The sequence below is a fragment of the Heterodontus francisci genome, chromosome 4, assembly GCF_036365525.1.
Source record: "Heterodontus francisci isolate sHetFra1 chromosome 4, sHetFra1.hap1, whole genome shotgun sequence".
Taxonomy (NCBI): Eukaryota; Metazoa; Chordata; class Chondrichthyes; order Heterodontiformes; family Heterodontidae; genus Heterodontus; species Heterodontus francisci.
Window position 1 is genome coordinate 176551052 of NC_090374.1, and position 25952 is coordinate 176577003.

Genomic DNA, 25952 nt, shown 5'->3' on the forward strand with positions numbered 1-25952 from the left:
GGACCACACGCCCCACTAACAGTGTCACAAGTGAGTTAAATTTAAAACAATGCGAGGTAGCATTTATACATTTCAGAGCATACGTCACTTATTATTCAAATTTTAGTGTGGTTGCCTAGGCAATTTACAGAAGCGGAAGGTCCAGCAGCTTGTTCTTATTTTACATCACCATCTCTGTCATGAGTTCCGTCTACTCCTTGAGACAATTAGTGTGATTAGATTAGCTCCAAACTGCATCCCATTATCACTGTTTCTAAAGCTTAGCACATCCAGTCTGGAGATAACGAATTTGCAATAGTTAGTGAATTAGCCCTCCTGCCTTGGGCGCTATGGCGTTGGAAGGATGAATGAGAACGGGCAGAGACTGCTTGAGTTGTGTACCTATCATAACCTCTGCATCACCAACTCGTTCTTTCACACTAAACCCTGTCACCAGGTTTCATGGAGGCACCCAAGATCACGTCGTTGGCACCAGCTAGACCTCATTGTCACAAGGCGAGCCGCCTTAAACAGTGTTCAAATCACACGCAGCTTCCACAGTGCGGACTGCGACACCGACCACTCCCTGGTGTGCAGCAAGGTTAGACTCAGACCAAAGAAGTTGCATCATTCCAAGCAGAAGGGCCACCCGCGCATCAACACGAGCAGAATTTCTCACCCACAGCTGTTACAAAAATTTCTAAATTCACTTGTAACAGCCCTTCAAAACACTCCCACAGGGGATGCTGAGACCAAGTGGGCCCACATCAGAGACGCCATCTATGAGTCAGCTTTGACCACCTACGGCAAAAGTGCGAAGAGAAATGCAGACTGGTTTCAATCTCATAATGAAGAACTGGAACCTGTCATAGCCGCTAAGCGCATTGCACTTTTGAACTACAAGAAAGCCCCCAGCGATTTAACATCCGCAGCACTTAAAGCAGCCAGAAGTACTGCACAAAGAACAGCTAGGCGTTGCGCAAACGACTACTGGCAACACCTATGCAGTCATATTCAGCTGGCCTCAGACACCGGAAACATCAGAGGAATGTATGATGGCATGAAGAGAGCTCTTGGGCCAACCATCAAGAAGATCACCCCCCTCAAATCTAAATCGGGGGACATAATCACTGACCAACGCAAACAGATGGACCGCTGGGTTGAGCACTACCTAGAACTGTACTCCAGGGAGAATGCTGTCACTGAGACTGCCCTCAATGCAGCCCAGCCTCTACCAGTCATGGATGAGCTGGACATACAGCCAACCAAATCGGAACTCAGTGATGCCATTGATTCCCTAGCCAGCGGAAAAGCCCCTGGGAAGGACAGCATTACCCCTGAAATAATCAAGAGTGCCAAGCCTGCTATACTCTCAGCACTACATGAACTGCTATGCCTGTGCTGGGACGAGGGAGCAGTACCCCAGGACATGCGCGATGCCAACATCATCACCCTCTATAAAAACAAAGGTGACCGCGGTGACTGCAACAACTACCGTGGAATCTCCCTGCTCAGCATAGTGGGGAAAGTCTTTGCTCGAGTCGCTCTGAACAGGCTCCAGAAGCTGGCCGAGCGCGTCTACCCTGAGGCACAGTGTGGCTTTCGTGCAGAGAGATCGACTATTGACATGCTGTTCTCCCTTCGTCAGATACAGGAGAAATGCCGTGAACAACAGATGCCCCTCTACATTGCTTTCATTGATCTCACCAAAGCCTTTGACCTCGTCAGCAGACGTGGTCTCTTCAGACTACTAGAAAAGATCGGATGTCCACCAAAGCTACTAAGTATCATCACCTCATTCCATGACAATATGAAAGGCACAATTCAACATGGTGGCTCCTCATCAGAGCCCTTTCCTATCCTGAGTGGTGTGAAACAGGGCTGTGTTCTCGCACCCACACTTTTTGGGATTTTCTTCTCCCTGCTGCTTTCACATGCGTTCAAATCCTCTGAAGAAGGAATTTTCCTCCACACAAGATCAGGGGGCAGGTTGTTCAACCTTGCCCGTCTAAGAGCGAAGTCCAAAGTACGGAAAGTCCTCATCAGAGAACTCCTCTTTGCTGACGATGCTGCTTTAACATCTCACACTGAAGAATGCCTGCAGAGTCTCATCGACAGGTTTGCGTCTGCCTGCAATGAATTTGGCCTAACCATCAGCCTCAAGAAAACGAACATCATGGGGCAGGATGTCAGAAATGCTCCATCCATCAATATGGGCGACCACGCTCTGGAAGTGGTTCAAGAGTTCACCTACCTAGGCTCAACTATCACCAGTAACCTGTCTCTAGATGCAGAAATCAACAAGCGCATGGGTAAGGCTTCCACTGCTATGTTCAGACTGGCCAAGAGAGTGTGGGAAAATGGCGCACTGACACGGAACACAAAAGTCCGAGTGTATCAGGCCTGTGTCCTCAGTACCTTGCTCTACGGCAGCGAGGCCTGGACAACGTATGCCAGCCAAGAGCGACGTCTCAATTCATTCCATCTTCGCTGCCTTCGGAGAATACTTGGCATCAGGTGGCAGGACTATATCTCCAACACAGAAGTCCTTGAAGCGGCCAACATCCCCAGCTTATACACACTACTGAGTCAGCGGCGCTTGAGATGGCTTGGCCATGTGAGCCGCATGGAAGATGGCAGGATCCCCAAAGACACATTGTACAGCGAGCTCGCCACTGGTATCAGACCCACCGGCCGTCCATGTCTCCGTTATAAAGACGTCTGCAAACGCGACATGAAATCGTGTGACATTGATCACAAGTCGTGGGAGTCAGTTGCCAGCATTCGCCAGAGCTGGCGGGCAGCCATAAAGACAGGGCTAAATTGTGGCGAGTCGAAGAGACTTAGTAGTTGGCAGGAAAAAAGACAGAGGCGCAAGGGGAGAGCCAACTGTGCAACAGCCCCAACAAACAAATTTCTCTGCAGCACCTGTGGAAGAGCCTGTCACTCCAGAATTGGCCTTTATAGCCACTCCAGGCGCTGCTTCACAAACCACTGACCACCTCCAGGCGCGTATCCATTGTCTCTCGAGATAAGGAGGCCCAAAAGAAAGAAAGAAGATTAGCTCCAAACTGCATCCCATTATCACTGTTTCTAAAGCTTAGCACATCCAGTCTGGAGATAACGAATTTGCAATAGTTAGTGAATGAGTCATCTTTTTGTCTGCTGAGCTTCCCTATCCGAACAAACCAGTTGGAACATTTTACTGCTGACATGACCTCACAGATCATGCAGCCAGGAGTTTAGTCTTGCTTTCTCTAAACTTGTTTTCATAGTTTTTCCTGGGTTAGGGCTAGGAGTCCGAGCAATTGTCCACATTTCCACATCTCTATCCCAAATCCTCGCATTTAATCCAAATACCCACCCATGCCCCTCGTGACAAAGGAATTCTACTGTTCAAGATAATGATGGACAAATAGCAGAGTTTCACAGTACAGCAGATTGCTCCCCAGAAGGAATTGCAAATACATTAACATTGAACAGATAAGATGGTACTGGTAATCAAACGTTGAGAAATGCAAGCAAATATTTACCAGTACAAATCTTGTTATGCAGTAAAATGTAAGTAATGGAAATAAAATTACAGAAAGGAGGGTCTGGATGCGTTACCTGACATTTTAGTCATCAGGTATGAAGATACACAGAATGCAAATCTTATACGCACATGAACACAGTACAAGTCCAGGTAGTGAACTTGGCAGCTATGAAGTAATGGTGAAGCTATTCTTTTTATGACAAATTTAGAAAGAAAGAAGTAAATGATTTAAAAAGGAACAATGGCAGATTTTTCTATCCTCTCCCACTCTCAGAATTATTACAGTACAGGAGACCATTCGGCCAATCATGTCTGCACCAGCTTTCCGACTGAGCGATTCACCAGTGCCATTCCTCTGCCTTTTCCCCGTAACTCTGCACATTCTTCCTTTTCAGATAACTATCCAATTCCTTCTTGAATGCCTTGATTGAACCTGCCTCCACCACACTGACGGTGCATTCCAGACCTTAACCACTTGCTGCGTGAAAAAGTTGTTCCTCATGTCACTTTTGCCAATTACTTTAAATCCGTGCCTTCTCATTCTCGATCCTTTCATGAGTGGGAACAGTTCCTCCCGATCTAGTAACAGCTTACATCATCGGGAGCGCCAGTCACAGACTTGGGTGTCAGTATTAAAATTAACAGATAGAAAGTAGCTTGTATCCAAATTTGTGCTGAGTAATTCCACAGGCAAAAGTCTTATTCCTGCTCCCTGGAGGATATCCAGCTTTCTGCATGTCTCTTTTGCAAGCCAAATCAAAAGCTGCCACCTCTTACCATTGTCTGCTCCATCTTTAGTTTATCTATACCACTGACAGCACTGGTTTCAGTCATCCTCTGACTGCAAGTGGAGCTCCCATTTTTTTCCATGGTTAAAGCTGACTCCAAGTGGCTCAGTTTCCTCGTGTGCCAAACGTTTCTTTACCCTTTACAAAATTCTTCAACCCTCTAAAAACCCAAGTCCATCCAAGTCTTGAATACTGTTCGCTCGTTCGTTGGTATCATCTTCTTCCTAGAAGGTTAACTGCCATGGATCTCCACCTCTGTCTGCCCTTACACATTATTCATGGGTCAACTGCATCCAGTCCATTATACCGGTCAGCCATTTTCTTCACTGCTTTGCTCTCCTATATTTTCTAATCTTCCCTTGCAATGATAGAGACAATCTTCTGCACTAATGATGTGACTGAAGCATTGTGTCTTTGTCTCTTTGATGTTATGTATTAATTTTCTCTTTTCTCCAGCTGTTATGACTGAGGCATGAGGAGTGCACTGTTAATTCAGTCCCGCTTCGCCACAGTCACAGCAGATCAATAAATTTTCCCACTTACCGAACAACCAATTCCATATTCTATTTGCCCCCCAGAATAAAGCACACCAACCAGGTTTCTTAAATAGTTAATTTTTGTTGTTGATTAATTAATAAACTAAGTCTTAACAAATAATGAGATAAATCTATGTACAAACAGCTCCTTATTTCCCTAGCACTCATACACGTGCACATACACAAAAAGAAACCGGTTAACCGGGGAAAAAGGATTTTTTGGTTTACAGCTGTTTCTTAGGAATAGAAGGATTAATAAAATAAATTAGTTTGTCATGTTCGGGTAGGAAATTCTTCGGTTTGGTGAGGTGTCCCAGAGTCGAATAGTCAAATTCCACTCGAAGTCTGTCCAGCCAAGGTAGATGAACAGTCTTTGATGGGTAGGCAGTCAAGGCAATTCAGCTGCAGCAGCCTTCACATAGGTCTTTCAGCAGGGGTGTAGCAACAGGTCTGCTTATGTCTTAAAATAGCAGTCTAGCAGAATATTTCTTCAGATTTCAGGATTTCTTAAAACATAGGAGGCAACAAGAACCACACTTGATGCAGGGATTCTTCAGAGACAGGAGGCAATAGAAATATGCTACCTCTGACATACAGAGTAAAAGGCCTGCTACCTGACCAGAAGGGACCCGATGACATGTGTCTAGTTCGGGTCGGGTCGGACACACACTGTACCACCTTTTGCTCTGTTGGGGGAGGGGGGGGGGGGGGAGAAAAAGGGAAGTTCAGTAAGTAAGCGTCAAAATTTGAAAAGCCTGCCCGAGCTGGGAGGCCGGGACGTCAAGGAGGGAAACGTGCATCCGTACTCCATAGGCACTGAGGCGGCGAAATGAGAGTCTCTATGACATCATCGCACTCATGCTGCACCTTCCTTCCATTCCATCCATTCAAAAGTGGTAAGTAAAGCGAGTGCACTATGGATGTAAAATGAATGCGGTCAACTGGAGAAAGTGAACATTCCAGTGGTCGGGTTGGGCTTGTGTCTGGTTCGGTTGAGCGCGGATAAAAAATGGAAGGACTGGGGCCGGATCCAGGTCAGGGTTTTATCCCCCAGGCCTGAGCAGGCCTTTAATACAGAGGTTTCTTCTAAAGAGATGCAGGCTTCCTTCAGAGAGAGAGGCAACACTTTTTTCCTGGGTCTTTCGCTCTGGTCTCCAGGCAGATCAAAGCCAATTTTCAAATGCCTGCTCTTTGCCCAACTGTGTTTTTTAAAAAAAAGGTCCAAAGTGAAAGCAAAACTTCCTGAGCCAATCACATGACCAGAGAGAGTCTACCCATCATTCAAAGTGTTGCTCTGAGGAGGTCAAAACCCGTTGCTGGTTTCTTTGAAATTGCCTGCTTTCCTATTCACGTATACAAAATTAACATCCAAAGATTTCAGCGATTTGCAGGTGTCAATGTCCACCGAAGAATCCTTTTTCAGTTTTTTAAAAACATACAGAATTCGAAGTTTTTAGTACAAAAATAAAACCTGTGTAACACAGCCATTTCCAACACTTATTTATTAGTCTGTCTGTGTAGGATATGAGGAACATCCTCCAATACATCCACATCTCAAATGCATTCAACATATCAATAGTCTCTTTGTTTGTTCTCCATGTCTCCAAGATATATAACAGATGATTAAATGTAGCCCCTCAGCATTCTTTTCCTAAGATTCAGGGTCAGTTTCTTTAATGTGACAAAGCTAGTCTTGGCTATCTCAATTCTCCTTCGGATCTCACGGTCAGATCTCCCATCATCTGTGATAATCTGCCCAAGATATGTAAACCTTTTCACTTGTTCCAGGAATTGTCCATTTACTTCAATTTTCTCTTCCGGGGTTAAGTCCCTGCTTATCACCATTTTCTTGGTTTTCTTCACATTCATTCTTAACCTATATTCCACACTCCTTGCATTCACTTTGTTCACGATTTCCTGTAGGGCCTCTTCTGACTCTGCAATCAGTGCAATGTCATTTGTGTATCTCAAGTTGTTAATGTTCAACCCACCAATATTGCAACCTGGTAGATGTTCTATGTCTCTGAAGATAGTTTCAGTGTACAGGTTGAACAGTTTAGGTGACACAACACAACCCTGGCATGCTCCTCATTTGATTGGGAAACTGTCTGCCAAGCCGCTATCATGTTATGGACGGCATTGTGGTTAGCACTGCAGCCTCACAGCTCCAGCGACCCGGGTCAAATTCTGGGTACTGCCTGTGTGGAGTTTGCAAGTTCTCCCTGTGATCGCGTGGGTTTTCGCCGGGTGCTCCGGTTTCCTCCCACAGCCAAAGACTTGCAGGTTGATAGGTAAATTGGCCATTATAAATTGCCCCTAGTATTAGGGAAATATAGGGACAGGTGGGGATGTGGTAGGAATATAGGATTAGTGTAGGATTAGTATAAATGGGTGGTTGATGGTCGGCACAGACTCAGTGGCTGAAGGGCCTGTTTCAGTGCTGTATCTCTAAATAAATAAAAAAATAAATGTCTCATCACTGCTAATTGCTTCCAATTTCGATTCAGAATTATCCTTTTATCATTCCTGTCAATTTCTAGTGTGTTTAAGCACTCCATTATTTTCTGATGGTTGACTCTATCAAATGCTTTCTCAGTCTATAAAGTATACATACACTGATTTTTGTACTTCCAGGTATCTTTCAATAACTACTCTCAAGTTAAAGATGCCATCGCTTGTTCCTTTCTTTGGTCTGAATCCTGACTCAGTCATTATCTTTACTTCTATAGATTGGTCATTTCTTTCCAAAATGATTATTAAAATCATTTTCATCACATGGCTCATGAGGCTTATTGTCCTGTGCTCTGAACACTGCAGGGTTTTTGGTTTTTCTGGGAGCTTAAATGCAAACTGGCTACAAAACATCCACAGGTATGAATGCTGTTCTGTAAATTTTGTTGCAGAGTTCTGTCAGTTCTCAATGCCAGGATCATTGAGCACTTTCAGGCATTCTGTTGGTATCTTGTCGATTCAAAGTACTTCCTTTGCTTTCATCTTTTTGATCACTGCACTGACTTCTGCCTCTATTATCTCTGGTGGTGCCGATTCATTTCAGTCTTCCTGGTCATGTTCTTACTGTTCACTTACTTGAAAATCTCTTTCAAAATCCTGAACAGTGCACAAGAAACTCAAATAATGGGTGATCTCCCTCACCTCTGGCCTCCAATAGCTCCCCACTTTCTCACTGTTTTCAGTTCTTGATATTTCAGTGCTCCTTTAAAATTTCCCTTTACTGTTCCTGCTAAGCTTCAAATAGTCTTTAGCTGATGATTGCACTCCACATTTATCAACTTCCTTCAGATCACAGGCCTTTAAAGTCTTAGAATGGTCCCCTCATCCATTCCTTTGTTACCTCTAGACTTGACTACTCCTGGGTGACCCCTCACATTCTACACTCTGTAGCTTTAGGCCATCCAAAACTTTGCTGCTCATGTCTTAACTTGCACCAAGTCCCATTCTCCTATCACCCTGTACTTGCTGACCTATAACGGCTCCTGATTAAGCAATGCCACGATTTTAAAATTCTCATCCTTGAATTCAAATCTTCCCATTGACTCGCACCTCCCCATCTCCAATATCCTCCAGCCCCACAACCTTCTGAGATATCTATGCTCCTCTAATTCAGGCCTCTTGGCCATCCCTGATGTTAATCGCACCCGCCCTGGCGGCCTAGCCTTCAGGTGCCTAGATTCTGAGCTCTGGAATACCCTCCCTAAACTTCTCTATCTCTCTTTCCTCCTAAAGGTGCTCCTTAAAGCCTACCTCTCTGACCAAGCTTTTGGTCATCTGCCCTGGGTGGGATAAAAGAAAAAAAGCTTGACACATGGGCAATATAACTAGTCTCCTTCCCCTTTGGCCACATCTATACACCATAATTAGTGCTCCCTGAACTTCACCAAGGTCCAAATACACCTTTATGTTGTTGAAATCAATCCATCATCTCACTGTGCAGTGTCCTGCTCTTACTCATTCATTCATCTTTCTTTCTTTGCATAAACATCAAGCCAAAACCCAAACTTGTCAATCACTAATACCTAATTTAGCTCTGTTGTAAAATAAACAGACTCAGCACGGTGAGTACTCTCAACCTACTTTTATTGACTTGTGCACAAGCAGAACAGCCACAGCGCGACCCACAGTGGGGCTCACTGCAATGTTTATTTATTTATTTAGAGATACAGCACTGAAACAGGAAAGTACCTTTGAAGTAAAATCACCAAGACAATTTCAATAAATAAACTGTTCTCAAGCAGATTCAAGGACAGATAAATCATGATGTTGCATCTCTGAAATGCATCTTTGAAATAAGCAAACTGGGATGTATACAAGGTTAATTGGAGAGATGGAAAGAAAGAGAGAATCCAAAACAATACTTTTGTACCATAGAGTCTGATCACCTGTGCTGCATGAATCAAATCTGATCCCTATAATCTACCATCAAGTCTCTCATGCTGACTCAAACTGTGTTGTTGCAAACCAGAAGAGGAATGGGGGCAAAAATGCAGACAGCCTTTAGAATGCATTAACCACCTTTTGAACCTAGGTGAAAACTGGGGTCAAGTAACAGCAGTGCTCCACCAAATCCAGTTTCAGGATGGCAAAATGAATATTATGCTGCATGAGTACAAGAAACATTGCCCTCTTTGACATTCCATGGTACCTTCCCTATAATGCAGCAGTGTAGCATACCTACAAGAAATAGGAGAAGTAAACCATATGGACCATCGAGCCTGCTCCGCCATTCAATACGATCATGGCTGATGTTGGGCTTCAATTCCACGTTCCTGCCTACTCCCTGTATCCCTTGATTCCCTGTTAGATCAAAAACCTACCTATCCCAGCCTTAAATGTATTCAATGATGGAACATCCACAACTCTCTGGGGTAGAGAATTCCAGGGATTCACAACCCTTTGAGTGAATTAATTTCTCATCATCTCAGTCCTGAATGATTGACCCCTTATCCTGAGACTGTGTCCCCATGTTCTAGATTCCCTGATCAGTGGGAACAATCTCTCAGCTTCTACCCTATTAAGCCTTTTCAAAATCTTGTATATCTCAATTAGATCGCCTCTCATTCTTCTAAACTCCAGAGAATATAGGTCCAATTTACTCAGCCTGTCATCATAGGAAAACCCCCTCATCCCAGGGACTAATTTCGTAAATCTTCGCTGCACTGCCTCCACTGCATGTATATCCTTTCTTAAATGTGGAGACCAAAACTGCACAGTATTCCAGGTGCGGTCTCAACAAAGCCCTGCACAATTTTAGTAAGACTTCGTTATTCCTGCACTCCAATTCCCTTGCAATTAAGGCCAACAGGCCATTTGCCTTTCTAATAGCCTGCTGCACCTGCATGTTAACTTTGTGTGTTCTTGTACGAGTAGCAGTTTCAAACCTTTAAAAAAAAAAATTCCGCTTTTCTATTTTTATGCAAAGTGAACAACTTCACACTTCCCTACATTATATTCCATTTGCCATCTTGTTGCCCACTCATTTAAACCTGTCTATATCTCTTTGCAGCCTCTCTATATCCTCCCCACAGCTTACCTTTCCACTGAGCTTTGTATTATCAGCACACCTAGATACATTACTCTATCTCTTCATCCTGTGGGTGTACCTACCCCACATGGACTGCAGTGGTTCAAGAAGGCAGCTTACCTTCTCAAGGGCAATTAGGGTAATAAATGCTGGCCTAGCCAGTGACGCCCACATCCCATGAATGAATAAAAAAAAATTAATAGAGTGTAAATAGCTGAGGCTCCAGCACTGATCTTTGCGGTACCCCACTATTCACTGCCTACCAACTTGAAAATGCCCCATTTATGCTCACTCTCTGCTTCCTGTCTGTTAACCAATCCTCTATCCATGCTAATATATTGCCCCAACACCACAAGCCCTTATCTTGCCTTTTAATCTTTTAGGTGGCACCTTATCAAATGCCTTTTTAAAATCCAGGTATACCACGTCTACTGGTTCTCCTTTATCTACCCTACCAGTTACATCCTCAAAAAACTCTAATTAATTTGTCAAACAGCATCTCCTTTTGGTAAAACTGTGCTGACTTGTTTTAATCATACTATGCTTTTCCAAGTGCAATGTTAAGACTTCTTTAATAATAGTTTCCAGCATCTTCCCAACGACTGATGTTAGGCTAACTGGCCTTTAGTTCCTTGTTTTCTCTCTCCCTCCTTTCTTGAAAAGTGGCGTAACATTTGCTAACTTCCAATCTGACAGGGCCATTCCTGAATCTAAGGAATTCTGGAAAATCATAAACAGCGCATCCACTATCTCTGCAGCTATCTCTTTTAGAATCCTCGGATGTAGGCCATCAGATAGGGGGGATTTGTGAGATTTTAGTCCCTCAAGTTTCTCCAATACTTTTTCTCGACTGATATCAATATCCTTAATTTCCCCATTCTTTTAGCCCCTAGGTTACTGCCTATTTCTGGTATGGAACTCGTGTCTTCTACTGTGAAGATGGACACAAAATATTTGTTCAATGCCTCTGCCATTTCATCATTCCCCATGATGATTTCTCCTGTCTCTGCCTCTAAGGGACCAACGTCTACTTTAGCTACTCTCTTCCTTTTTATGTACTTATAAAAAGTTCTTACAATCGGTTTTTATATTGCAGGCTAGTTTACTCTCATTCCATTTTTTCCCTTTTTATCAACTTTTTGGTGGTCCTTTGCTGGTTTATAAAACACTCCCAATCCTCAGACTGGCTACTCTTTTTTGCAACATTGTAAGCCACTTCTGTTAGTCTAATACTCTCCTTAACTTCGAGTGAGCCAAGGATGGGTCTTTCTGGACGAGTTTTTGTTTTTGAACAGAATGTACTTTTGTTGAACCCTTTGAATTGTTTTAAAAGTTTCCCACTGTTCACTTACTTCCCAGTCTATTTACTCAATTAATCTTAGCCAGTTCTCTCCTGAAGTGACTTTCACTAACAGTGATGTGGTTGTACGTTGGATTACATCATTAGAAACAACTCTTTCTCAGAACCTCACCACAGGATTCCTGGATCAATTCCAGCTTCAGCCACAACCTTACTGAAGGCAAAGCAGGTGTGAGACTGCCTAGCCTACACCTGCTCCTATTTCTTACATTAAAAACACCCTGCCTGTGCAGGCCAACAGCAGGTGGGAAGAATCATCCTATGGTGCCAACTTCATCTGCCTGGCATCCCTTGGTTCTCTTCTGTTCTCTTCTCCTGACCAAAAAGAGATTCCAGTGGGGAAATCCATTTCTCACATCTGTGAGGGCATAAACAAATTCTGGCACGGCCAGAAACTGAGGCACAAAGACTCATGACGAATTAGGTAAGCAACAAAATATTTGAAAAACAAATAAAAGCACACAAATACTTAAGAAGCATCCTTCAAAACTAGTAGTTTACCTTCCTCTGGTCCTTATAATACTCACCTCTCCATTCTACAGCTACCCAACAAGGTTGGATGTCCTTCCTATATGGATGCATTGATGAAAAGACTCAAGATCAGCGGAAATCCATGCAATACCAGTTTTGGCAGAGATCAAGTATGACTGGTTAAAGTGCATTTACAACGTGGCTTTTTTTTTCAGTGTTTATTTATGGGAATTCATTGCCTGGCAGTAATCACGACAAGTTGTAACGGTCACCCCAAATTTCTGGGAGTCCTGTCTTGCTTCTCTGCATCGAAAAGTTGCAGAATACAACTTGTGTGCAGTTTTGGTCTCCTTATCTGAGGAAGGATGTTCTTGCTATGGAGGGAGCACAGCGAAGGTTCCTGAGATTCCCGATTCCTGGGATGGCAGGACCGACGTATGAAGAGAGATTGGGTTGATTAGGCTTGTATTCGCTAGAGTATAGAAGAATGAGAGGGTATCTCATAGAAACCTACAAAATTCTAACTGGACTGGACAGACTAGATGCAGGAAGGATGTTCCCGATGGCAGAGCAGTCCCTGACCAGGGGTCACAGTCTAAGGATAAGGGGTAAGCCATTTAGGACTGAGATGAGGAGGAATTTCTTCACCCAGAGAGTGGTGAACCTGTGGAATTCTCTACCACAGAAAACAGTTGAGCCAAATCATTAAATATATTCAAGAAAGAATTAGATATGGTTCTTAGGGCTAAAGGAATCAAGGGATACAGGGACAAAGCAGGAACAGGGCATTCAGTTTGGACGAACAGCCATGATCGTATTGAATGGTAGTGCAGGCTCGAAGGGCTGAATGGCCTACTCCTGCTCCTATTTTCTTTGTTTCTATGTTTCAAAAAAGGGGGAAATAAATAACCTCTTGCCTAGGCCCTAAGCTCTGGAATTCCCTCACTAAATCACTCAGCCTTTCCTCTTTTAAGACACTCCTTAAAACCTACCTTTTTCAGTTACCCTAATAATTTAAGTGGCCCACTCCAAAATTGTGTTTGATAACGCTCCTATGAAACACCGTGGAGCACTTTACTACATTAAATGTGCTATATAAATGCAAGTTGCTGTTGTGACAGTCAGCTGATGCTGACTCTGAACTTACCCCAGCCGTCAAGACATGGTCTGACCAAGTATTATACAGTTTAGCATAAACCTCTTGGCTTCCAGTCTACTGATATGGAAACATAGTTCAAAATGCTGCATCCTTAATCACTGCTCCATAGCAGCTTGACAAGTGTACCAGTACTCCTAGATCTCTTTCAATGTCACCTTTAGCTACTTCAACATGTATTTAAAGTGCCACCCATTTTTACTCCCACAAATATAGTATCTTACAATTATATCTATATTAAATTTAACCTGCTACTACTCTGGCTTCTATGGGTCCCTGGTTCCCCTTGATGGGTTTGGCATCATCTGCAAACCTGATCACTTTGCACAAAGTTTGAATCTCTACTTCGTGTTCCCACCCCACCACTCTAACTCTACTCCCATCGCTCAGACCTTATATCAGCTTACCCAAGACCTTCATCAAAGGCTTTCTGAAAGTGGGGCTATGGTTTCATTAGTACTTACATGGAATCGTGGCTTGATCATTTTACAAGGCCCACACCATGTTGCAGAAAAGTCAATAACCACCAGTTTGCATCCCGCCTCCTCCAGCACCATTTCAAAATCTTTCTGAAAAATAGCACAGGATTGCATCAGTAACATTCAACCTGCATAACACATTGTGACTCACTGTCTCCATACACTATGTTATTCAGCGTCAACGCACATGGTTTGCCAAAAAGGGATCTTTGGGTGTTCCTTTAAAAACATATTCTGAACATGGAATTGCCATGCCCCTTTTCTCCACCTCAAGTCTCAATTTATCCAAATTCCTCGCTCTCTCTTTCATGGGAATGGGACTAATTGGATAGCTAATTCAAAGAGTTAGCACAGGCATGTTGGGCTTAATAGCCTCCTTCTCTGCTCAATGATTCTATGATTTCCAAGTATATAGTACTTAAAAAATACACTGACATAATAGATCATGTGATCACAACAAAACTTTATGAAGTACTTGACCATACACCTGCACAACAGCTTCACAAAGCATGAATACACATTGTAGATAAATCTAAATTATATTCTTGCAATTTTATTATATCAACAACCATCACTTCATAGAATCATAGAAAGTTTAAGGCACTTGCCTAAAAGGAGGAGATGATGGCATGGGATACAACATACACTAAAGGAGAACTATGTAGAAGATAAAGAGGTCTCAGTTGAAGATCCTTGCTGCTCTATATATTGCAAATTTATCTGAAGTTCCTTGCAAACAGCATGGAATTGTACAGCTAACACCTACAAACTATGGGTTGTGAGACTGTTCGAGAAGATGCTTACAACAGAGGACATGCACTGGCACTTTTCAAAACAGATAGAGAATAATCAAACAATTCAAGGGGAGTTGTGGGGGTTCAAATGTCTTCAATTCACAAATGCAAAGCTCAACTTAATGGATCTTGGGCTACATTAAGAATGGCATAAATTCAAAAGGAAGGATTATGACGAACCTTTATTAAACACTGATTCAGTCTCAACCAATTCTGGGCACCACACTTTAGGAAGAACGTGAAGGCTTTAGAGAAGGTGCAGAAAAGATTCTGAACACTTCTATCCAAGGATGAGGGACTTCAGTTACATGGATAGATAGCAGACACTCAGACTCCCAAATAACTTGCCACTGACACTTGAAAATTATAAACTACAGAGAGCCTTCAATACACCGAGCCCTGTTAAAATTTAAACTAGGGGACACAACCTGTTGCAAAGCTGCAGTATTACCTGGAGTCAGAATCACTGGCATTTCAGCCTTTTTTAAAAAAACTTTCTGCTCCCAAATTCTTGCGAGGTGGCAATGGGTTTTGCAAACAACAGCTTTTGTGAAATGGGAAGTTTCTTTACCCAGTATGCACAGAGGCAAAGAAACTGCTCTGTCTCTAGGATTGAATGCTTGCACGGCTCTACCCCAGGGATAGCACTGTTTCTCTGTCGCTAGGAATGCTCCCTAAAAGGACAACTCATTCTATTGATTGTCTTTTCAAACTGTACATACAATGGCCATTTTGAAAATAAGGATACCTGCAAAAAAAGGTGAAGAGGAAAACAAGACTGGCAGACAGAGACTATAAGAATAGAATGGCAGTCAACATAAAAGGGAACCCAAAATCTTCTACTGGCATGTAAATAGTAAGCCGGTAGTAAGAGGTGGAGTGAGCCTATTACAGACAAAGCGTGTAATATATGCTTAAAGGCACAGGGGAAGGCTAGAATACTTAATGAGTGCTTTGTCGCGTTGGCTGTGGTGGGGAAGAGACGGTCGCCCACCTCCTCCTGGAATGTGCCTTTGCAAAGCAGGTGTGGAAAGAGATGCAGTGGTTTTTGTCAAGGTTCATCCCAAGCAGCTCTGTAACACAGGAGTCTGTGCTCTACGGGCTGTTCCCAGGGACGCACACCGAGACAAACATCAACTGCTGCTGGAGGACTATCAATTCGGTGAAAGACGCCCTTTGGTCTGCCCGAAACTTGCTGGTCTTCCAGCGCAAAGAGTTGTCCACCACCGAATGTTGCAGACTGGCACATTCCAAGGTCCAGGACTACGTGCTGAGGGACGCACTAAAGCTTGGGGCAGCCGCAGCAAAGGCTCAATGGGGAAAGACCACAGTGTAAGGTTCCCCCACCAAGCTGGACTGAGGGGCTGGAACCATGGGAAGCCCCTCGAACTGTATCGTTAATATTCTCAATTGCTGTAAATGTAAAACTGTAATTGACATGACAATTGTGAAACGGAAGGGTTGGGAAGAAACTCATGACATTATTGAAAGAAACTGATCTCTTTTGCAATGTTTGTATTTTTTCGTGCTGTTTGGAAACTGTTTGGCAATGTAATTTTTACAGATTTTTATGAATAAAGTATATTTTGGAAATAAAAAATAAATAAAAAAAAACTTAATGAGTGCTTTGTACTGGTGTTTACTAAGGAAGAGGAATCGAATAAAATATTGGCAGAAGCAGAGAAAGTAAAGGCAATGGATAGGGGAAAAATTGAGAGGGAGGAAGTACTGGAAAGGCTGGCTATGCTTATGGTAGATAAGTCATCTGGTCCGGATGGCTTGCATCCCAGTTTGCTGAAGGAAGTGGGAGGTGGAGATAGCACAAGGACTTGCCATAATCTTCCAATCTTCCCTAGACATGGAGGAGGTGCCAGAGGATTAGACAGTAGCCAATGTGACACCCAAGAAAGGATATGAAGACAGTCCTCGCAACTACAGGCCAGTTAGTTTAGCATCAGTGGTGGGGATAAGGTTTTAGAAACAATAAAGCAGGAAAAAAAAAATCAACAGGCACTTGGAGAGGTTTGAGTTTATTAAGGATAGCCAGCACAGATTTGCAAAAGACAGATCATAATTAATCTAACAGAATTTTTTGATGAAGTAAGAGAAAGTTGATGTTGGGAGTGCAGATGTTGCCTATATAGATTTTAAGAAAGCATTTGATAAAGTACCACATAACAGGCCGGTTCACAAAATTGAGGCTTGTGGAATAGTATCAAATTGGATTTTTAAAAATGGGCTAAGGACAGAAAACAGTGAGTCGTGGTAAATGGTCATTTTTCAGACTGAAGGATGGGAGACAGTGCTGTTCCAGGGTCACAGCTAGGACCACTGCTTTTTTGCTATCTATGAATGACTTGGATCTTGGAATACAGAGTAGAAACTCAAAATTTCCTGATGATACTAAACTTGGAGGATTGGCAAACTGAGGATGATACGAACTAGTCACAGAAAGGACATAGGTAGGCTAGCAAATGGGCAGACAAGAAGCAGATGGGATTTAATACAGACAAGTGAGAGGTGATGTATTTTGGCAAAAGGGATAGGGAGAGGCAATATAGACTTAATGGTGCAGTTCTAAAGAGCGTGCAGAAACTGGGGGTGCATGTGCATTGATCTTTGAAGGTAGGACATTTTAAATTATTTCATGGGATGTGGGTGACGCTGGCAAGGCCTGCATTTGCTGCCTATCCCTAACTGCCCTTGACAACTGAGTGGCCTGCTAGGCCATTTCAGAGGGCAGTCAAGAGTCAACCACATTGCTGTAGGTCTGGAGTCACATGTAGGCCAGATCAGGTAAGGACAGCAGATATTCCCTAAAGGACAGTAGCGAATCAGATGATAGTTTCATGGCACCATTACCAGACTAGCTTTTAATTCCAGATTTTTATTAATTGAATTTAAATTTCACCAGCTACCATGATGGGATTTGAACCCATGTCCCCAGGGTATCAGGATTAATAGTACAGTGACATTACCACAAAGCCACCATCTCCTTTTAAAAGAGTGGTTAGCATAGCATATGGGCTCTTGAGCTTCATAAATAGAGGCATTAAGTACAAAAGCAGGGAAGTTATGCTGAACCTTTATAAAGATCTGGTTAGGCCCAACTGGACTACTGCATCCAGTTCTGGCCACAACATTTTTAGGAAGTTTGTAAGGGTCCTTGAGAGGGTGTAGAGGAGATTTACCAGAATGGTTCCAGGGATGGAGGATTTTAGTTACAAGGTGAGGTTGAAAAAGCTGGGATTGTTCTCCCTGGGGCAAAGGAGATTGAAGGAAGATTTGATAGAGATGTACAAGATTATAGCAGGCTTATGTAAGTTAGACAAGGAAAAACCGTTCCCATTAACTGGTGGGTACTCAGACTAGAGGACACATATTGAAGGCTTTGGGCAAGAGATGCAGGGGGAATGTGAGGAAGAACTTTGTTTATTTAAAAACGCAGTGAGTGATCATGACCTGGAACTCCCTGTCCACAAAAGTGGTGGAAGCAGAGAAAATTATTTGAAAACGAAATTGGACAGACACTTAAAGTAAAAAAACTTGCAGGGCTACAGGGATTGAGTGGGGGAGTGGGACTGACTGAATTGCTCCACAGAGAGCCAGCATGGACTCTATGGGCTGAATGGCCTCTGTCTATGCCTTAAATGACTATGACTCTATGATGCCAGTCCCCAAGGTGTTTCATTTACAGATTTTACTGCAAATAGTAGATAAATTCAAACATAACAGCAAAGTTTTACAGGATATGTGAAAACAGATTAAGAATGAAGCTAAATTGTTTCTTTGGATTAATTTTACAATCCCAACTATTATATTGGCACTGAAAGCCTCGGTTTCAGAATCTTCAAAATAATCCTAGGCTTCCGGAAAAAGGATATGCACAGAAAAAGTTCAACAAACCAAAAACAGCAATTCAGCTGATCGCCACTGTCGCAAGTTACTTTCTTGCTCAGTGATAACCAGTGCAGATTACAGATGCCCAATGGAAAACTGGAGACAGAGGACATGAAAGTGCAGGTAGCACGAATACGTACAAGATTATCAAGTGTCATGATTGGCAGTGTTAATGATCTGAAATACTGAGCACTGCATATGAAGATGATGTTGCATATGAAGGTGATGTCCCAAGATCTCACTTCTCTATTCTTGCTTAGTCACCGGCTGAAAGATGCTGTTGAAGTTTGGAGAGTTGCTGTAGAGCATCCTGTACAAAGTTCATACTGCAGCCACAGTACATCAATGATGGAGAGGGTGGATACAGTCCAATGGCTGAGGCATCAGTCAGCAGACTGCTCTATTCTGGATGGTATTAAGCTTCATTGTGCTGCGTGCAGCTGCACCCATGCAGACGAGAGGGGAGTGCTCCATCAAACCCGATTTGTCAATGGTGGAGAGATTTTGAAGGGTCAAATGTAGAATAAGGAGTGATGAAAAGGGTTTTCACCTTAAGGCATGTATTTGATATGTATGAACGGAGCAAAGGACATATTTTCTTCTATGTAATGTATGACATCAATCAGGGTCATGAACACAGTCCTTACTTCTGAAAATTCATTACAGGAACAATTGCTACATCTCAACTAGCCGATATTGGTTTTATGCCATATGAATTGATGCTGCTCCTATAAATTTGTCAAGTCAATTACAGCACAGACTACGCCTACTGGAAAAATACTTGTTCTATTTATGAGAAACTAGATAAAGGAGTCTTGATCCAATAATTTAAGTGGCTTACTGAAGTACCTGCAAATTGTAAACCGTGGTGCGGAGTCAACTCCTCCTTGTCCCCTTTATTCCCTGCACCCACTTGATCCTGGCCGTCACGTGGGACTGAAGTCCTCTTAATTCAGGCTCAGGCTGGGTGTTTGGGATATTGGGTTACAAGAGAGCCACCCTCCAGCTTAATCCACAGCTACAGTTAATGGCTTAGCACAAAGAGGAGGAACTCAGTCCTTTCTTTAACTATCAATTTACTTTATTCACGTTGTTGTACAATGTAAGAATAAGGCTTATACACTTAGTTAGACAAAAGCATGCAACTCCAACTGAGTTATACAGTTAATAACAAAATTAGCTAGAATTCATAAGCACACACACTAGGTTCCTCTGACCTTTCCCTGACCGAGTCACAGAAAACTTAAGGATAATACCCGAAAAAGGGGGAGGTAACGCTGGCCAGGCATTCCGTTCTCTCTCTCTCTTCTATGTCATCGCCGCATTGCTCACGCAGGGTCTTCCACTTCTACGATGGTTGATCTCCGGAGTTTTCACTGGCTCTATGCCCAAAAAGCTCTCTTCTTATCTCTCCAAATCTAAACTGTCTCTTTCTGGTTGGTTTAAGCCTGCTCACCTTGTTCACATCTCTTAGTTGGCCCAGGCCCAAAGACCCCGGTATCACACAGTGTCCAAATAAGGCTCTGTTCCTGAGATCGATCCTTTGTCTTGTCTCAAAGTAATTAGTTCAAACTGGTTTTTACCAGCACAGGCCAGTGTCTGAGCTCCAGGTTACTACAGGTCAAACAATCCCAGCAGCTTGTGACTGATTCTATATTTCTTGCAGCCCCTGGCCAACAAAACCTTGTTGTTCCTTCAGGCAAAGCAGTTATGGAAATTGTTCCGACAACACCTGTATCAACTGCAATTGTGTCAGTGCCACGTCAACAAATCCAAGCCAAACACTGCCACTTAAGCAGCAACTTCATCTGGAAATACGGGTTTATCATTTCATGGCTGTTTGCCTGTGCTAGTCAACAAAGCCTCCAGGCAGTGGTTAGGAAAGACTAATTGCTTTTTGCGCAAGCTATGCCCAAATACTCATTATGTCTCTCAAAACACCAACATTTAATGAGATCAAGGATAAATTTGCACAACTGAGATAATTGTTATGAAATGACACACTTAATATTCTTTTTGTGACAGCTTTTACAATGATGCAAGATGAACAGACTTATGTTATATTGATTCATCGCTGAATATTAGTTCTGTTACAAAAGGTGTAAAAGCCCATCAGAAAATTACCACCAAGGTGCAGTTTCATAGCAATTATCCCAGTTGTATCTATGGCTACAAATGTGCAACATCGCAAATTACACCAATGTCAACTTGGCCATTAAGAAAGGGAATAGGAGAGCGCTTTCAACACCCAGTTAGACCAACTGCGTCCATGAAAAATTACTAAAGCTAAAAGTTTGTAAGACGTCATGATTTTATTAACCGTCTTATTGATGGGAAGCAGTAAACAGGAGGGAAGCACAATGGGAAGGAACAAGAAATTGATTGACAGAAAAGCAGATGAATTGAAACCAAACTTCCACAAATGCACTGAATGGAGCAATCGTGGTAGTCCCAGGCTATGCATCAAGTCACACCGAGACAACACAGCAGGATTTTGACCAGAATATTAATCAGGACTGGAGGCCTCTACCATTGGATGTGCAATGACTTAAAGGGTAATAAAACACCCAAAGTAAAACCCAGTAAGATTTAGAAAATGAAAGCATTTTTTAAAAAAAAGAGTATAAGAGATGTGAATCTACCTTCAGGTGAGGTACTGTAAACAGGCCTGGGTGGACATCGCTGTCAATTCCCAGAAACCTGATTCTCGATGTAGGTCTGTGTCTGCTGCTGTGTATGTAATGTTGAGATGAATGTTTTGAAACAATAATTGTTTCATTGTCATACATATTATTACTTCTAGCTTTTTATATCTGTTATAAAAGGAATTATATGAACATTGTCCTAGAAACATAGAAAATAGGAGTAGGCCATTCAGCTCTTTGAGCCTGCTCCGCCATTCATTATAATCATGGCTGATCATCCAACTCAGTAACCTGTTCCCGCTTTCTCCCCATATCCTTTGATCCCTTTCACCCCAAGAGTTATATCTAACTCCTTTGTGAAAACATACAATGTTTTGGCCTGAACTGCTTTCTGTGATAGCGAATTCCAGAGGCTCACCACTCTCTGGGTGAAGTAATTTCTCATCTCAGTCCTGAAAGGTTTACCCCGTATCCTTAGACTATGACCCCGGTTCTGGACTCCCGCACCATTGGGAACATCCTTCCTGTATCTACCCTGTCAAGTCCTGTTAGAATTTTATAGGTTTCTATGAGATCCACCCCCACCCCCCCATCACTCTTCTGAACTCCAGCGAATATAATCCTAACCGACTCAATCTCTCCTCACACATCAGTCCCGCCATCCCAGGAATCAGTCTGGCAAATCTTCGCTGCACTCCCTCTATAGCAAGAACATCCTTCCTCAGATAAGGAGACCAAAACTGTACACGAGAGGACTAGGCAGGCAGTGCAGGAATCGTCTATGGCTATGCCCCTGCAAAACAGATATACTGCTTTGGATACTGCTGGGGGAAATGGCCTCTCAGGGGAAAGCAGCAGCAACAGCCCAATTCGTTGCACCATGATTGGCTCTGCTGCACAGGGAAGGAATAAAAAGTGTGGGAATGCAATAGTTATAGGGGATTCAATTGTAAGGGGAATAGATAGATAGATAGGCGTTTCTGTGGCCGGAAACGAGACTCCAGGATGGTATGTTGCCTCCCTGGTGCTAGGATCAAGGATGTCTCAGAGCAGTTACAGGACATTCTGAATGGGGAGGGTGAACAGCCAGTGGTCATGGTACACATTGGTACAAACAACATAGGTTTAAAAAAAAAGGATGTGGTCCTAAAAGTAGAATATAGGGAGTTAGGAAGTTGAAAAGTAGGATCTCAAAAGGTAGTGATCTCAGGATTACTACCAGTGCCACGTGCCAGTCAGAGTAGAAATAGCAAGATATATTGGATGACTACGTAGCTGAAGAGATGGCGTGAGGGGGAGAGTTTTAGATTCCTGGGACATTGGGACCAGTTCTGGGGGAGGTGGGACCATACAAACTGGACAGGTTACACCTAGGCAGGACCGAGACTGATGTCCTAGGAAGAGTATTTGCTAGAATGGTTGGGGAGGGTTTAAACTAAAATGGCAGGGGGATGGGAACTTTTGCAAGGAGACAGAGGAGTGAGGGGGGGGCAAAGACAAGAACAAAAGACAGTAAGGGAAATAAGAAAATTGATAGGCATAGAAATCAAGGGCCAGAATCAAAGAGGGCCACAGTGAAAAATAGTGGGAAGGGGCCAAGTAATGTTAAAAAGACAAGCCTCAAGGCTTTGTGCCTTAACGCGCGGAGCATTTGCAATAAAGTGGATGAATTAATCAGGCAAATAGATGTAAACGGGAATGATATAGTCAAGATTACGGAGACATGGCTGCAGGGTAACCAGGGATGGGAAATGAACATCCAGGGGTATTCAGTATTTCGGAAGGACAGACAAAAAGCAAAAGGCGGTGGAGTTGCACTGCTGGTTAAAGAGGAAATTAACGCAATAGTGAGGAAGGATATTAGCTTTGACAATGTGGAATCTGTATGGGTAGAGCTGAGAAACACTAAGAGTCAAAAAACGTTAATGGGGTTTGTATATAGACCCCCAAATTGTAGTGGTGATGTTGGGAATGGCATTAAACAGGAAATCAGAGATGCATGCGATAAAGGAACATCTGTAATTATGGGTGATCTTAATCTGCATATAGATTGGGAAAATCAAATCAGTCACAATACCGTAGAGGAGGAATTCATGGAGTATATACAGGATGGTTTTCTGGACCAACATGTTGAGGAACCAACTAGAGAACTGGCCATCCTAGACTGGGTATTGTGTAATGAGACAGGAATAATTGACGATCTAGTGGTGCAAGATCCCTTGGGGATGAGCGACCATAATATGATAGAATTTTTCATCTAGATGGAGAGTGATGTAGTTGATTCTGAGACTAGGGTACTGAATCTTAATAAAGGAAACTACGAAGGTATGTGGCGCGAGTTGGCTATGATGGATTGGGAAACGCTACTTAAAGGGATGATGGTGGACAAGCAATGACAAACATTCAAAGAGCGCATGGATGGACTGCAACAATTGTTTATTCCTGTCTGGCGCAAAAGTAAAACGGGAAAGGTAGCCACACCATGGCTTACAAGGGAAATTAGAGATAGCATTAGATCTAAGGAAGAGGCAAACAAGTTCACTAGAAAAAAACAACAGACCTGAGGATTGGGAGCAGTTTAGAATTCAGCAAAGGAGGACCAAGGGATTGATAAGAAGGGGAAAGTAGAGTATGAGAGTAAGCCTGCGGGGTACATAAAAACTGACCGTAATAGTTTCTACAGGTATGTGAAGAGAAAAAGATTGAAGACAAATGTAGGTCCCTTACAGTCAGAAACAGGGGAATTTATTATGGGGGAAGCAAAGAAATGGCTGACCAACTAAATGCATACTTTGGTTCTGTCTTCACAGAAGGATGACACAAATATCATACCAGAAATGTTGGGGAACACAAGGTTTAGAGAGAGGGAGGAACTGAAGGAAATCAGTATTAGTAGAGAAATGGTGTTGGGGAAATTGATGGGATTGAAAGCTGATAAATCCCCAGGGCCTGATGATATGCATCCCAGAGTACTTAAGGAAGTGGCCCTAGAAATAGTGGATGCATTGGTGGTCATCTTCCAAGATTCTATAGACTCTGGAACAGTTCCTACAGATTGGAGGGTGTAACCCTACTATTTAAAAAAGGGAGGTAGAGAGAAAACAGGGAATTATAGACCAGTCAGTCTGATGTCGGTGGTGGGGAAAATTCTAGAGTCCATTATCAAAGATTTTATAGCAGAGCACTTGGAGAACAGTGGTAGAATCGGACAGTCATCATGGATTTACGAAAGGGAAATCATGCTTGACAAATCTACTCGAATTCTTCAAGGATGTAACTAGTAGAGTTGATGAGGGGGAACCAGTGGATGTGGTTTATTTGGACTTTCAGAAGGCTTTCGACAAAGTCCCACATAAAAGATTAGCGTGTAAAATTAAAGCACATGGGATTGGGAGGGTGGGTAGTGTATTGCGATGGATAGAAAATTGGTTGGCAGACAGGAAACAAAGAGTAAGAATAAACGGGTCTTTTTCAGAATGGCAGGCAGTGTCTAGTGGGGTACCGCAGGGATTGGTGCTAGGATCCCGGCTATTCACAATATATATTAATGATTTAGATGAGGGAACTAAATGTAATATCTCCAAATTTGCAGATGACACAAAATTGGGTGGGAGGGTGAGTTGTGAGGAGGATGCAGAGGCTTCAGGGTGATTTGGACAAGTTAAGTGAGTGGGCAAATGCATGGCAGATGCAGTATAATGGGCGTCACATTAGTGGTTTTCCAATCCACTGGGATCCTCCCCGAATCCAGTGAGTTTTGGAATATTTCGATATCCCCACTACCTCTGCAGCCACTTCCTTTAAAACCCTTGGATGCAGGCCACCAGGGCCTGGCGACTTGTCTGCCTTTAGTCCCATTAGTTTGTCAAATACTTTGTCCCTCGTGATAGAGACAGTCACGAGACCTTTCCTCCCATTAGCTCCTTGCTTATCTGATATCTGTGGGATGTTTATAGTGTCCTCCACCGTGAAGACAGATGAAGACAAATATTTGTTTAAATTATCTGCCATTTCCCTGTTCCTCGTCATCAATCCTCCACTCGCATCCGCACTTTCGCTACTCTCTTTTGTTGGATCCCATTAGTTACACAAAGAGAGACCAAGTCCGACTGTAGCTGTAAGAAACTTTATTGCAGTACTTCTTAGTTACATCATCAGCAAAGCAAACAACAACAACACCTGGGCTCTTCTCTCCTCTCCTGCCTCAGCAGGGAAATCAAGCCTTTCTTATAGTTCTTCATACAAATCAGTGACACCCCCTTTATTTTCCCAATTGGTTTACAAACTCTGCAGTTTCTTGGTGTCATGGCCTGATTGGGGTACTGCCTTGTCACCTTGTTGCACCTCCTTACTCTAGCAGTTTCTCATCCCCCTATCTCCTTGGACTGTTCGGCTGATTGCTCTCCAATGGGCTACTATGAAGCAGCTTGCAGCTGTCCTGTTAGTTTTTGCTTGTTAGTACTTCTTCTACTGATAAGCTGTCTGTGCAGCCCTGAAACTATGAAGTCAATTCTGATAAGCTGTCTCTGCAGCTCCGAGGTTAGTTTGTTAGTAGTACATGATTGATTAATTATTTCACCGTAAATGTCCCATATTTGGGCAGCACAGTGGTTAGCACCGCAGCCTCACAGCTCCAGCGACCCGGGTTCAATTCTGGGTACTGCCTGTGTAGAGTTTGCAAGTTCTCCCTGTGTCTGCGTGGGTTTCCTCCGTGTGCTCCGGTTTCCTCCCACATGCCAAAGACTTGCAGGTTGATAGGTAAATTGGCCA

The 25952-nt window shown here is 43.0% G+C and overlaps 1 protein-coding gene across 1 annotated transcript in view; it reads right to left on the reverse strand.

Annotated features, from left to right (window-relative positions):
• LOC137369430 (thioredoxin-like) overlaps positions 1-25952 on the reverse strand; it is a 47904-nt gene that overhangs the window by 16882 nt on the left and 5070 nt on the right. The window contains exon 2 of the mRNA XM_068030630.1: positions 13829-13933. Coding sequence (XP_067886731.1) covers positions 13829-13933 — 105 coding nt within the window. The remainder of the gene's footprint in view (positions 1-13828; positions 13934-25952) is intronic.